This window comes from Pteronotus mesoamericanus, unplaced genomic scaffold (genome assembly GCF_021234165.1).
Source record: "Pteronotus mesoamericanus isolate MK-2021 breed Mesoamerican mustached bat unplaced genomic scaffold, CSHL_Meso_final contig_105, whole genome shotgun sequence".
Lineage (NCBI taxonomy): Eukaryota > Metazoa > Chordata > Mammalia > Chiroptera > Mormoopidae > Pteronotus > Pteronotus mesoamericanus.
In genome coordinates, this window is record NW_026555006.1 from 625,064 (window position 1) to 640,581 (window position 15,518).

The 15,518-nt window shown below is 50.0% G+C and overlaps 1 protein-coding gene across 1 annotated transcript in view; it reads right to left on the reverse strand.

The window, feature by feature from the left end:
• TRABD2B (TraB domain containing 2B) overlaps positions 1-15,518 on the reverse strand; it is a 205,087-nt gene that overhangs the window by 22,144 nt on the left and 167,425 nt on the right. Inside the window, exons 3-4 of the mRNA XM_054572829.1 lie at positions 11,384-11,530; positions 5,563-5,737 (exon numbers count right to left, since the gene is read on the reverse strand). Coding sequence (XP_054428804.1) covers positions 5,563-5,737; positions 11,384-11,530 — 322 coding nt within the window. The remainder of the gene's footprint in view (positions 1-5,562; positions 5,738-11,383; positions 11,531-15,518) is intronic.

The window sequence follows — 15,518 nt, forward strand, 5'->3', positions numbered from 1 at the left end:
AGGGCCTGAGCAGCAGCTAGATTATTTTTTTTTTAGGGAGCCTGGCCATCAGGAGGAATGGCCTATTCAGGGTTGACCATCACTTCTCTTCAGTTCAAATGTTCTTTTCCTTCCCATCTGCATCTTGATTTGCCCATGTGTCAAATGGAAGAATAAATACCATCCTGTCTCCCTCCAAGGGGACTTGAGGACCTAGAGGTCATATGTGCTGATGGGTCTGGCTCTTCTTAAGCAAGATGGTGCCCACTCTCAACGAGCAATTGCTGCTGTTATTAATGAGAAAGACATAGCCCTGGAAGTGGATCATCAAGCCCAGTGACACTGTCCCAAGTGACGCCAGTGGTGCCCCTTTGAGCCCTGCCCTAATTACAGATTTATGAAAAAATAAAGTGGTTGTTGGTTCAGGCTTAAAAAAAAATAAAAGATGTTAAAGGTGCTCAGTATGTTGGCTTTGATCTTTCCCTCCTCTCAAGCCTGGGTCTTCACCACCAAGGAGCCTCTCCTGGACCTACAGGCCTATTTCTGCTTATGGGTCTGTGGGGGGAACAGCTCCAGCCCCTCTGTCTCTTGTGCTCACACAGACTGCCTTCTAGCCCTTCAAATACTCTCTCTGTCTGGACCTCTTCTTCTTGTGGGGGCAGGTGGCAGTAGCTCTACATGGAAGAAGTTCCAGGTGCTAGAAGGCTCTTAGCTCCACACTCTTCCCAAGAAATCCAAGAAGGGTTGAAGCAAACTATGCTAGAATGTTAGATGCTATGATGATAGATGTTTTAGACACAGTCCTAAAACAATAGGATATTAGGGTCAACGGCCTTTGCAATGTCAGAAGTTAGGATTATTTTCAGATTAGAGCATGTGAGGCTTATGGAATGCGTGATAACCGTGGTAACCTCTGGCTCCCAGAGTTTGAAATGAATGGGCCCTAGAGGCCTCCCCTCTGGCTATGTCTCCAATCTAGCTTTGCCAGTTCCTACATTACTCATTCTACTCCGGGCTACAGGGGGGTCAAACAAGTAAATACATCCCGAAAGCCCCCGTTCCTCGGAGCTAGGGACAAAATCGTCATTTCCTCCTAATGCCTGGGACTGAGGCCCCCTCGAGCCCTGGGGTTAAGAGAGTCCATGTGACTGAATGGAATGAAATTGCTTTGGGGTGATTTGGCCCAGGATGTCCTTATAGAACATTACTAGATGTTGGGAATTCTGAGGAGGTTTTGCCTGCCCTGGACTAGTTCATATATGGTGGTAGGCTCACTGATCAGAGGATACTAGGATAAAAATCAGGAAAAGGCCTAGAGGACAGCATCCACATTTATATCCAAGCTGCTCGGGTTGCTGTAGGAAATCTTATAACCTGTGTCTTGGGATTACTGCAGGTTCCTGGACCCTCACTGCCAGGCAGCATTTTCTGTGTTCCCAGCAGACAGAGCATGCATATGGCAGGCATGTGCCCTAACCCTAATCCAGAGCAGACGTCACTAATCAATCAGGACCTCTTCTCTGCTGAGCTCTGATGCAATATTATCACCTTTTACACCATCCCATTCCAGGCAGCCACTATCAATCAATCACAGTTGGCCCATGATGTGAACTATATTTAACTTCCTGTCCATGTCAGTTCTTGTGGCCAATCTCTCTTGAATTTATGTCAAATGTTTTCTTCAAACCAAGAAACCTCCCCTCTTCCTCCTCTTTCTCTGTAGATGATTTCATATTTTACTTAATAGAGTGGAGCTCTTATTAGAAGAAAACTCTTTTACCTTCCCACCATGAAATTACCAGCCTACTGGCCTCCTCCCTCCTTCCCTTTGATTACAGGTAAGAAGGTGCCTTCCTCTATCCAAGGCCAAATCCTCTACCTGAGCTCTGATCACACCATTTCCTCCCTTCTCAAAACCCTGGGCTAGTAATTTTCTTCCACTCTTTCTCCTGTATCACCATCCCTCTATTCTAGTCTTTCCATCATGTGTTAAGCATTCTCAATTTTCTCCTATCTTTAGAAAAGGTGGGTGGAATAATACAGTTACTAACTTTTTATTGTGCCAAGTAAGGGCTTTAAAAGCCCCATTTGTTTTATATCACCATTATGTTTTAAAAAAGGATATTTAACTTCAAACACAGTAGAAAAAAGGTTATTTCAGACTAAAAGATAAGCAAGCAAATCACATAAAATTAGCTAATAAAATAGTCCCCAACTTGTACTTATTTTTCTCAGTTCTTTGTAGGCGAGAGGAAATCCAAAAACCCACATAAGATCTTTAGGGGCTCTTCAGGGTCAGCTTGTCCATCTGCATGATCCTGGTAGCCGGGAATCAGATTGCCCCTCCCCCTGGGCTGGCTCACTCCTCCGTGGCAGTGGCTTGGTTCTTTCCAGAACATTGGTTTGAACAATGGCCACAGCTACCTCCCAGAGAAGCGGGGCTTCCATCTAGGCTGCCAGATGTCACCCAGGCCTGCGCAGAGCTGAGCTTTCACACACGTCTGCACCTCCACTGTCCCTGAACCTGCTGAGGAGGTTCTTTTGCTGGCCTCCAGAGAGGCCAAATAGCACTTCGCGGCAGACACCTCACAGACCTGAGAATATTCTTTTATGAGATGCACCAGTTAAAAAGACAACTTCCCCACATAATCATCAGCACTTCTGGACGTATAAAACAAGGGCCCCATGTACAGGAGAAATGGCCAGGACCCGTACCCAAGAGGCCAGGATTCAAACATCTGCCTGTTTGGCCTCATGGAAGCCATTCACCCTCTTGGGGCCTTGGTTTTCATTGGGAAAATGTGTATAATAAAACCCATCTCATAATGTTACTCTGAAGATCAAAGGCAATGCAATCCAAGAGGCTGGACCTGTGGCTGGCACATAGTAGGGGTTTAATTATAAGGAACCCTCCACCCTGGTGGAGAGTTTTAACCATATGATCTGAAATGAGTGTCTCTAGCACAACCCATTGAGGTGGTATATTATTCCTATTTTACAGGGAGTGGCCGAGGCTCTTGGAAGTGAGATGGCTTTCCCAGGCTCACTGAGCTGACAGTAGTAGAGCCACACTATGTACCCAGGCATCCTGACTCCAAAGCTCTGACCCTTTGCCCTGAACTCTCTGGGGAGCAGAACAGAGGAAGGGCCAGTCTGCCATCAGCACTGGAAATCCCTAGCACTGAAAAAACACAGGGATGATTAAGTGGTACCTGCCCTCCCAGAGCTGATGGTGAGGTGGGAGACAGACTCAGTACCATGCACAAGCTACGATGTAGGGATCAGTGCAGAGATGGAGAGAAGATGAGGATGCTGGAGCTGATGGAGGCTTGGGCTGGGACTATGGCAGTGAAGGTAGACAGAGTAGACAGGTGAAAGCGTTCTTAGTAGTCTGTCAACAGGACCCACCCAGGACCAGTTGAATTTCAAAGATGGGGAAGAAACTAGAGTTGGACATGATGCCTGTATGCTGGCCTGGTGCCTGAGTGGACATTTGTGTTCCCACACATGAACTCAGATTTCAGGAAAAGAGGTTAGGGTCCAGGACTGCCCACTGAATTTTAATCTCTAGGCTCTCTTGTTTCCTTGCCCACAGGAAAGAAGTGGTAATAGCTACACTCAGACCCTGGGAAGACTCTGGGCCATGGGGCTGGTGGGACAGAAAGGCCCTGCCACTCAAGTGGGGCATGAGAAATGCAGGATCATTTACTGGCCTCCTTTAATGGTCAAGTTCACTAGGGCTCTTCTTGGCCAGAGAGGAGGCTGGGGGCTGGTTAAGTTCACAGTGGCTCTCCTCTTGTGGTCAGCTGGGGACCATTCCCCAGCAGGATACCCTGTCCAGATGTCCATGAGGGACAGGTTGAAGGAGGCAGCTATATGATGTGACAGGGTGTGATGGGGAGCACTTACTTCCCTGCAGAGTTCCCAAAGCTGTCCTGACTCATGCCAGGTCCCTAGCAGGTGTCCTGCAGTTGGAGAGTAGCCTTGCCCTCTTTTTGTGGTTAGTCAAGATCCCACTCCTGCTGGCTTCTCCAGTCTCCACTACAGGAATCCCTTCCCTCTCTAAAAACTGCTTGAATAGCTCTTGAAATCATAGATGGCCCAAGTGAGTTCTGGCTCCTTCTGTTCAGATGAGCAAACAGAGGCTGTGGAAGGGGAAGAGACTTGCCATAGGGCAGGACAGGCTGAGGCACAGCTGTACCATGAGCCCAGAGCTCTTCCTGTCTGGCTTCAGATGTGGCCTTGAAGAAGATACCCCAGAGGTCCTGTGTCTCTGAAGTCATCCCCCGTGTCTGTCCTGTGCTGAGGGCTGTAGAGGAGGGAAGACAGGCACAGACAGATGAACTTTGATTCTTGCCCTTGAAGTATATGGAGTTGAATGGCAGGGAGCTGGAAGGCAGACCTCAAACAGTAGATACATCCCATAACACAATCAAGACCCTTCCAAGTTAGACCGACTGCTTGACTTGATCTAACTCAGCCTAACCAGGGCAAACCATGTGTGTGCATGCGCACGTGCATGTGTGTGTGTGTGTGTGTGTGTGTGTGTGTGTGTGTGTGTCTAATGGTCCAGAAATAGGAGGGGTGGGAGGGGAGGGAGGGGTGAGAGGGCAGCGCTGGAGTGCCCAGCAGGCCTGGGCTTCATTCTAACAAAACAGGAGGCAAATTCAGTCAACCCAAATTGAGGTAACATGAGAAAAAAAAATATGTTTGTTGTAGTTCTGGAGCAAAACTTGACTAATAAAGGAAGCAAATGCAATATCCTGGTCCCAACATGGACATCACTGTCATTAGCAGTGCCAGCCATAGAGAAAGGAAGAGTTTTAGAGACTAAGAAGGAGAGAGAGAAGGAAGGAGCAGGGAGAGATGCTGAGCAAGGCCGGCCCCTGGACATCTAGACTTCCCTTTTCATGAAGAGGCCAGAGCCCCCAGGAGAAGTATCAAGTTCATGGTCCAAAATGGGATAATAAAACTTGTATTAATTGTCATGATGATAATCATGATAATGGTAGCTGCCATTGTGAGTTTTTACTACATGGCAGATTATTTGAATGTTGTCACTAATAAGTACAACCCTTCTCCAAGGTAGATATTTTTAATTCATCAAATAGGTACCGCTATAACTTATAGAAGAGGGACTTGAGCCTTTGAGAAGGCACTATGCCAAGGTCATGCAGCCTAGGTGAGGCTGGGGGTGAGATGTGGAGGCAGGACTGCGGGATGTCAGAGCCTGCCTTCTGCCCACTGGGCCACATGGCCCGGGCTCTGCCAGGCTCGGTAGTGGGAGCTGGTTCAGTTCTGGGCTCTTAATGTGGCCTCCTAGTGGCATGAAGGGGCCACAGAAGTTGCACTGGCCTTAACAAGGGTCAATCCCTTTGACCATGGAGACTATTATGAAAGTACTCTTGACTAGAAGCAGGAGAACCACTTTGGGTCCCAGCTCTGCTGAGCATTTTGTAGCTTTTCCTGCCCAATCTGGGCCTCAACTTTTCCCTTTATGAAGTAGAGGTAAGGAAAGAGTTTAGTAAGTCTCCCAGCCCTTAAGAATTCTGCAAATAATCCCTTCCCCACTCCAGTCCAAACCTGCTCCGAAGGCAAAGAAGCAGATCTTGTCTTCATTCTCCTGAAGAAGTGCCATGACCCTCTTCCCCATCCGCTCATTTCTCTTGTAGATGAGCTCCTGGCGGAAGTAGCTGTCGATTTCCTGGGCTGTCACCTGCTCATGCGGCGGGAGGGTGGTGTTGATAAAGTTGGGCAGCTGTAAAGGTAAGACAGGAGCTGCCTTCAGTTCTTTCTGGAGCAAGGTGGGCTTCGGATAAACACACACAGCCCAGGGTGGGGTAAGCAACTTACCTTTCTTATGTCCCTATGGTGGGCTATATGCTTTTAATCAATTTCAAAACCTGTTGAGGTGACTGTTTTTATTCCAGTCTTATAAAAGAAGAAAGCAAGAGTAGAAATGTCCAGAGACATGTGCAAAGTCACAGAGCTAGCAAAGAGGATGAGCCAGGAGAGAGCCCCAGACTGCTACATTCCCATGTTTATCACTCCTGTGTCTCTGCCTTGCTGAACCTCAGCTTCCAGACACTGAGGTCCTGGGAGGTGGGACAGAGCTCAGTTGCTTCACTGCTCTCACATCAGCAGCCTCGTACTGGCACACACAAGAAATTCTGTTCAGCAAGCAGGTGTGGATAGCCAGCTGAGCTGCCTGGTGTAGGAGCAAGGCAATGGGGTCTGGGCTCAGGCTGGCCTGGGCTTCGGGCCCTGTTTTGACACTGTGTGACTTTGACCAAGTTACTTAACTTTTCGGAGCCTCAGTTTCCTCATTTGTAAGATGGGGCTGACAATATTTGGGAGGCGTTACATGAGATGATGGGTGCTGTCATGACCTGCATTCAGCCCATTCTACCCTACAGAGATGAAAAGAGGGGTCCTAATTTTGGGTTTTCCCAATGCCATGGTTGACCACCATCTGCCACTACTATCTCTCTATGCCCAGCTCCACCATTTCCCAGGACATAATCCAAACTCCTTCTCCATCCTTCTTATGAACTTCAACTCCATTATGGGATGAAGGGAACTCCATCCCTTCATCCCATAATGAAGGTTTGTTCAGCAACCTGGCCTGGAACTATGCAGATTTCCCAGTTCCCACTGCTCACACTCAGGTGACCTGGGGTCAGCATCACAGACATGCTCTTGAACTAGGCAGAGAGCAATTTGAGTTCAGGGACTCAGCCATTATCAAAGCATGAAACAGAACAGGTGTCCAATAAAGGTTTCTGGAACTTCAAACATAAAGTTGTGCTGTCCTTCCTCACCACATTGCCTCCTCCTGTGTTCTTCCTTTCCCAGCATATGGTCTTTTCAACCTGGGTAGTGTGTCCTGGTGTCCTGCAAAATGTTCATGTGGTCTCAGAGGAAACCATGGGCCATAGCTTCTCTTTCCCCACACCTGTCAGTGTTGTTCGAACCTCCAAGATCTTGCTCATAGAATATTTTCCTCCTGGTGTCCCTTCTTCCAATTCTTCATCTTCACCAGCGCAGGCATAAAGCACAGGACACAAGGCCTAGCGGACTGATGGAGGAGCTAGATGGAGAGTCTGCCATGATGAGACTAATTTCCTGCATGTTTCAGTCCCCAGAAGACTGGCTGGGCCACATGACTTCTAGAGCCACTGATGAGTTGTCAACACTCTTTCTGAGGGAAAAGAAGGTGTCAAAGGAGGCTGACCCTCAAGGGATTTGGAGGAGGCTGGGACATCTGTCTCTGATATCTGCTGGCCAAGGACCAGTGCATTCTCCAGAGTGAGAAGGGATGGGCTTCTTCTTTAGAAAGGACTGACTTGTTGTTCTAGGCTGAACAGGACAATGATAGGACTGGGTCTCCTAAATCTGTGCAGTGCCCAGCCTGTATAGGTGTAGGCAGCAGCCATGCTGTGCCTGATAGAGCCAGCACAGAATTGGTGTCCAGGGCTTTTTGGCAAGTGGGTAAATGAAGAAATGGAGTTCTTATTCTCTTCCCAACCATGGAAGGGATGATCAGTAGCCCTGAGAGCACCGGCCACACTTAGATTTGATGCAGTTATAAGACAGGCAACTCTGCAGGCTTCTGAGTGGAGGTGGAACACAGAAAGCTTGGACTCAGAAGGGTTATTTCTGGAAACATGGCCCTCACCGGCTTCCCTTCATTTCTTGAACATGGGAAAGAATGTGAGATGATGTTGTACCAACAAATAAATATTGGTTCAGTCAGTGGATGAACAGATGAATGAATGAGCTGAGAGGCAGTAGAGTTGCAGTGATGTGAATATGGGTCCTGATGTCGGACAGCTGGAACAACTTGGGCTGGACTCTCATTATTACCCAGCTCAGTGGTCTCTATAACTAGCAAGTGACTTGGCCTCTCTGAGACTCAGCTTAGAAATTGGTAATATGGAGGTGATACATTTATTGTCCATACTCAGACACTTCTGAGAGTGAAAGCTTGTATATAATTAAGAGTCAGGATAATTAACAGGCCTGGGGCAGCCTTCATTAACCATGAACCTGGAATGTCCTGGACAAATCAAGACACATGTTCACCCTTTTACATGCCTCCCCTGGCTGCCCAATACCTCAGTACCCTATCAAAGCACAGATCCTACAATGTTCTCATGTGTACTCTCCATCCATGGAGTGGCAGATCCAGTCTGAGGGTGCTCCATGGCCCTCTAGTTTGATATAGGTTTGGACCAGTGGAAGTTCTCAGAAGGAGTCTATTGGGTGAATGGGGCAAAGAAAAGTGATGAGATGAGGCCACTGGCGTCAGTGACGTAGGAAGACCTGCACCAGTCCTGGTTGTGGGTGAGGGGAGCCTGCACTGATGTCATACCCCATGGCCTCACTCCAGCCCTGCCCAGCCCGTTTTCTCATCATCCCATCTCAGACCCACCCTTCTAGGGCCCTGGGGACCTGATGTGTCTTCTTTAAAATCTTATCCTGCATCCTGCACTTAAACTGGTCACAGAAAAGTTAAGGCTGCCGACAAATCTAATGACCATTAGTTTGCTCCCATCTCCATCGGGGCCCAAACCCAGGCCCCGTCCTTGGCATAGAGCGAAGGCCTGTCAGCATGAAACAGGCAGAGAATGTCAGCCGGCCACTGGGCAGCCCAGGAACCCCTGTGTCTAGCCCAACTCCTGCGCAGCTTTAACATTGAATGCTCTGGTTCCTGTCCTTGTTAAATGTTTTTTAGTCCCTAAGGAAGGACTGAAGATTCATCTGTCCACAAATGCACACTCTTGGTCAGGAAGCAGAGGGGGGAGGGCCCTTGACAAAGGGAAGGGGAGCAGAATGCTGCCTTCACGGCTCTCTGATGGTTCTGAGGCCCATTGCTTTGTCATCTCCATCTCTGCCCCCACGCAAAGCCATGCTTTACTGTAGCCTCAGCCCTCACAAGGGAAAGGTGGTGAAGCCAGCTCCAGCCCCCGGGCGGGTTGTATAAAACTGACATTTAGTTAAGACTTCTTTTGTGCCATGCACTGTGCTATGCACTTTCCAACACTGATCTTACTTAAGCAGTTCACCTACCAGAGATAAATCAGTGGTTCTGGACCCAAGTTCAAAGACAATCTGAGCTTGCCATCCCCTGAGGTCACCCCCGTGCTCCCTCCCTCAGCGTAGCGTCAGCCATGCCTGGCAGGGCCCTGTCCTGTACACTCTGCCCCCTAGGCCAGCCACACCATAGCCAGCACATCTTGAATGGTGACCAGGTCCCCTCTGCAACACAAGTCTCTGTCTTCTCAGGACTGACAGCCTCTCCCGAACACATGACACAGGGCAGGGCTCTGTCACAAAGCACAAGGCTAGTGAAACACCAATGGACCTCATGGTGTCTGAGTTCTTCTCTCCTCCCTCCTTCCTCTACCACCGAGAGTCAGAGCTTTCAGAGCCCGGAGCCTCCTGCCTCTGGCCATGTCTCTGGATCCTTCCTCTTTCACTCTCTACATGGAACCATGCACCACATGTCCCTTACTTGTTCACGCAAGTCGCTCACTGATGCCCGCTCTGTGCCAGGCCCTGTGCTGACACCAGGACCAAGGTGAGCACCACAACCTTGCCCTCAGGAAGCTCTGGTCCACTGGGGTGGCGCATGGACAGAAGGACACGGCTGGGCCTGGCTGGGCCTCCAACCCAAACTCACCCTCCTCCGGCTCTCTCTCACCTCTAGCTTGTTCACATGCAGCTTCCTCTGCTGGAACATTCTTCTTCCTCCTTTCTGTGGCCCATGCAGGTTCTTCTCTGACCTCCTATCTTGCAGGAATCTTTCCTTCTTTACCCAGCCCCCACCGCTACCCCCAAGCCTATCTGAATTCCTGCTCCTGCCACAGGCTCCAACTCATCCTCTACTCTCCCTCATAGCAAGGATCACATTTTGGTGTTGCTGGTCAAGTCTCCCCATCTCTCTTCTGAGCCTAACAGCCCCAGCAGGGCAGCTCTCTTGGGCTTCCCCATATCCCTTTTCACAACACGGAGCCTGTCCTATTCTGTGCCAAGTGCCGCTTTAACCAGTTGGGATATATTGATGAATAAAACAGACCCAAGCTGCCCTCAGGAAGCTTCTGCTCGAGTGGGGAAGAACGCACAATAAATAATCACTAATTAGTGAATCAGATATATAAGTATATGGGAAAATGGTAAATTCCACAGAGGAAGAGCAGAGTATAAGAAAGAGGATGAGAGCATGGGCATGAGGCTCAGGCAGCAGTTCTCGGTCGGCTAGTTGGGGCCTGCCTCACTGAGATGATGCTATTTGAATTAAGTCTTTATGGCTGAGTGGGGCTGAGCCATAGTGACACCTGGGGGAGGGTATTCCTGGCCAAGGGAACAGCCAGTGCCAAGGGGAAGCATGCCAGGTGGGCCCATGGAGCAGCAGGGAGGCCCGTGCAGCTGGAGCGCTGGGTGTGAAAGGAGGGAAGAGGACATAGGGCTGGGGGGGAGGACTAGGGGGCCACACAGGCCATTGTGGAGACTCTAGCTTTTCCCCTAAGAAGAATGCAGAGCCACTGCAGTGTCCTGAGCAGGGAAGTAGCCTGTTCTGACTAATTCAACTGCTTCTCAAATGAATGAAGATTCAACCACCAGGACACAGAAAGCACAGCGGGGGGCCTAGAGTTGCCTGGGGGAATACCTAACTCCTTGCAGAGGGTCGAGGAGGATTTCTCAGAGGAGGTGACGTTCGACCAGGAGGGAGGGGCTGAACACAGGCAGAGAGGTCTGAAAGGGCGAACTGCATTGGGGAAGGCTGCCTGTGGCACAGGTCAGCAGGACAAGCTCTGTGCGGTAGGGCACCTGGGCTCTGACAAGGTCAGCAGAGAGCAGGACACAGAGGGCCTCGGACGCTGGACAAAGTGTCTTGGAGTTTATCACAAGGGCAATGGGAAGGCCTGGTGGAACCATGTTCAGCTTCTTGGAATCCCACCCACTGTCTGCCCAGCCTGCGGGCATGTTTTCCCCTAGGCCTCGAATCAAGGCAGAACGCCCTGGGCCAGACTCCAGCCCCAGCTCTGTGGGCTTTCCCTTCCCTGGGCTTTAATTTCTCCAGATGCTGAACTGAGCCTCCCAGACGACTCCCTGTTCTTCCAGGCTAAGCTTCTAGGGTCTACACATATCAGGTTCAAGTACGGCTCTTGATAATTTAATAACCCAATGACTAATGAGTGGTGAAGACTTGGGCAAGTCTCTTCCCCTCTCTGAGCCTGTTCCCCCATCTGCAAAATGGGGATCCCAATAGCTCCTGCTTACCATGCCTGGAGAAAAGGTTGCCTGAGGCACTTATTAAATGCCTACTGTGTGCCAAGCGAACCTGGCCTTGGGAACTAGAGACCCAGAGGCTGTCTGAGCTGGAGGAGGAGAGTCTCACCTGTGATGTGTCATGGTTGAAGATGACAGCGTTGAGATCTCCGCAGTTGTAGTGCTTGATGAGGTCCTCCGTGGTGTAGGGCGCCTGCAGGCTCCCAGCCCGCACGCTCTCATGCTGCAGTAGCGTCTGGTTCAGGGCAAACAGCACCTGGGCAGAGGAGAGAAAGAGAAATAAGGGCTGTGCTCTGGGACCTGGCTGAGCTCCCTAACACCTCCAGGACTGGCGTTCCTCCCTCTGGACTTTGGGGCAACAGGCTCTGAAACAGAGAAGGTGTGTGGGGCCGGCATCAGCTGGCGCAGTCTGAGTGTTTCCACGCTTCCAGCTCCTTACTCACTGGCCTGTGAACACGTGCAGCCTGTTCTCATCTCCAGCCCTCTGCCCCCACAGGTCCCCACGCCTGCGCTGAGTATTAACATCTCATCTAATGATGTGACAAAATGAGAACCCTAGTTGTGTCTGGGTTTTGGAATGACAGAGTATGTTTTCCTTTGGGCTACTTTCTTTTTCTGTGTTTAGGAAAGGTCTACAATAAGCACAGAGTCATTCTGTAATCAAGAACACCCCCCAGACGAAGCAAACAAACAAATGACCAAAACAAGCTTAGATGTCAAGGCCCAACACAGGTGCTACCTGCTCCAGAAGCTGTCCTCACTCTAGGCAAAGGCTCAGGATGTGTATTTTAACTGGTTCCTTGGGAACTTCTCTACAGCCCGATTGCTTCTGGTGTTTGAGGATCATGGGCCTAATGGAACATGGCCTGCCCAAGGTACGAGGGCTCTGAGAGAGGATTTAACGTGTCCCATTTTAGAAGAAACATGGAGGCCCATGATGGGAAGGGACTTGTTCAAATTCACACAGTGACTCTATCCCAGACCCCCTTGGCCAACAACAAGGAGGATCCTGACATTTTCTGAGTTATCTAGCACAGGTAGAGGGAAAAAGTTGTTACAATTTCTTTGCAAAATGTCAGGAGGTGGTCTCCGGCCACCTGCCCCAGCAGTCCTCAGGCCCTGCTTATTCTGACTGCACATTGTCTTGGGTGGCAGCCTCCCAGCCTTCTGATCCACACCAATGCAGGCCCAAGCCTCTCTCATGGGGTCGACGGCATTAGCCCCTCCCATTCCTTCCCTACAGGCTTCCCATCCCATATTCTTCTGCCACAGTCATCTTTTAAAAGCATAAGTCTGATGGTCTCCTTCTCTCCTTTTTTGCTCAAAACTTTCATGGGTGCCTCCTGTCCTCAGGACAAAGGCCTAGCTCTTCAAGAGAGACTTTGAGGCAGTGACCCAGACCCTGCTGTGGGAAATGACCTCATTTCCTACCTAGCCCTTATGTCCCCAAATGCTCAGCTACTCAGCAATCTCTGTGCCTCGTACATGTTATCCCCTGTGCACCCAACCTCCATTCTCCACTTGCAAATTCAGACTTGGCTGCACAGGCTCAGCACGGATGTCTCTTCCACGGAACTTCTCTGGCCCCTCTGTGGGACTCCCAGAGTCTCCCTGTATTCATGTCCTTGGCCAAGGAACTTGGTACCTCCCTCCCATTCTGATTCTAGACTTGCTTTATAGCCAATGGGATGTCAGTAACCACTTCACATTGTGGCCTGAAAAGCTCGAATTTCAAATGTGCTGGTGCTTCCTGTACCTCCACCACTGCCCTGAGCAGCCCAGGCCAGCCTGCTAGGGGATGAGTCATGTGCAGAGACACATTGCATCAGTTGTGCCACCAAGGCCGCCCCAGTCCAGCCCCCAGCCAGCCAGCTTCCAGACATGCAAACAAGTCCAGCAGAGCCCAGTTGCAACTAGGCCCAGACGGCTGAGCAAACGCTCACCGCTGTCACCACACAGCACAACTCTGGTGACACTTCCCTCCATGTTTCCCTCCACTGTGGTGCGAACATTAGATTGTAACCGCTGTTAGCTACTTGTCTCTCCCACTTGGCTACAAGCTTCTTGAAAGCAGGAAGTGCCCTTTACTGATTTTGTATTTGCAATAATCAGCATGGCTCCTGGTAAAGACGGCACAGAGCACGTTACTCCATTCTTTCCTTAGCACTTTGACACCTGGTGTGGTCACTTCGTAGTTCAAAGCTGCATGGTAATCCCTCAGACCAGCCTCTAGAATTTTGGTACTCTGCCGCATTTGGGGCAGTCACACCACCACATAGCGGAAGTTCCCACCAAGTGGCATTGGCTACGTGGTTCCAGAATACATAATATGAACAGAAAAGCTCACACGATAGGGCCACAAAATCTGGCCAAAAATACTGTCATGGGCAAGGGGGCCGAGCAGTGTTTGTTAGATCACCTCCACCCATCTCCCACTTTCGCTCCTCACGGTCAGGAGAGCCGGACTGAGCTTGGATGCAGCAGCCCAGGCTGCTCCCCCTAATGAGCTGGCTGGAGATGAGGTCAGATCCCACCACCCCACCTCTGGACCTTCTCCAGGCTCTGGCCACTACCCCGAAATCCAATCTGCAGCCACCTGGTGCAGGGTGTTGATGGCAGCATGGTGGCTGTGGATGGATCACAGGAGGCAGTGGACCTGTTGCTGAGGACATTGCTAAGGCAACAGGCACTTCCTCCCACATGGCACATGCCTTGAATGAAAGCATCCGTGTCAAGCTGGAACGCTCTGCTTCCCTCTTCTGGGGGCTGAGACACACAGACCTCCTGGGACCACACCCTGCCACAGCACACACCTGCCCCGTGCTTCTCAGAGTAGGGCTGGCCAAGCACCACCTGGCCTGAGATGAGGTCATCTGCCCAGGCACCCAGAAGACACGCCTGGAGGAGAAATGGTTCCCTTGGACCTTCTTAGCCACACATAGTCATTTCCTCAGTCAAGCGGCCCTCATGGAGCTGGGAGGTATTCTAGTGAATTAAGCACGTGACAGTCTGTAAGGTGCTAAGAACAATTCTGGCACGTAGAAAGTGCTGGAGAAATGCTTGCTAAATGACACGTGGAAGAAAATAGCTAGACCTCAACTTTCCTTGATTGGAGCTGGAAGGTCCCCTGGAGGTCATCAGGTCCAGTGGTTTTTCAAACCTTTTTTAGCCATGGAATACTTTCTTTGTTGTTATTGTTTTCCAGAGGAATTATTTGGAATTCAAAATGTGGAACAGATAAAAATGGAAACTTTTCTTATTGACATAAGGGAGTCAGGCTGGAGCCTGAAGTCCTGCTAGTTTAAGGTCCCCTATAGCAGGGACTCCCAAAACTTCTTCATGGAAACCATGGCTACCCTGGAGTCCAGTTTGAAAACCCTGATCTCATGTTGTACCCTCAACACACAGAAGAGAAGAGGAGATAGGGGCCCCAAATGGGCTCATCCAAAGACACACTGTGAGCTGGGGGTAGAGCAGGCTCACACCCAAGTCTCCTGACACCCCGCCCAGGATGCGTTGCAGGGCCCTGGACCTCTGGGGCTGGATTTCCGGCTGTCCCCTGGCATAGTCCACATTCATCCCACACACGTGGTCACGCCCACTTTCTTTATGGAGCCTTGTGAAATAGTCATAAATGGTCAGGGAGTATTTATTATTAGCTTGTTACAGATAGAAAACTGAGGCCAGATGATTGAAGAGACCTCCCCAGTGTGGTACAACAGAGTGTGGTGGGCTGGGACTGAAACCCAAGCCTGTCATCCGGGACTCCCTGTACTCCTGGCTGGGGTGTGGTGCTTCCCACAGACCCCGGTGCTTCCCTTGGTCTTGGCATTTATCCCAGTGAAGTGTCCATTGCAGATAATTCCTTGAGCTCTGCCTGTCTAGACCAAGAGCTTGGCAGGGGCAGGAAACCTGCTTCTGTTCATTGTTGAACTGCAGATATTCAGGAAAGGCTTCAGAAAAAAGGAGGCTGGCCCTGAACCATGGGCCTTTGTCCCCACACCTGCCACCTTGTACCCATCTTTTGCAATTTAGGAAATAGTCCTCACCGAGTCGTTCCTAGGATCACTATGTTTACTGAGCACTTACTATGTGTCAGGAACCCTTTAAACTCATACTAATTTAGTTAATCTTTACAAAACTCTGAGGTAGGGCCAATATTAGCTTCATTTAGTAGATTTTTAAAAAACAAAGAAACAACAAAGAGACATTAACTCATCGAAGGTGACAAAACTAGAAGAGGG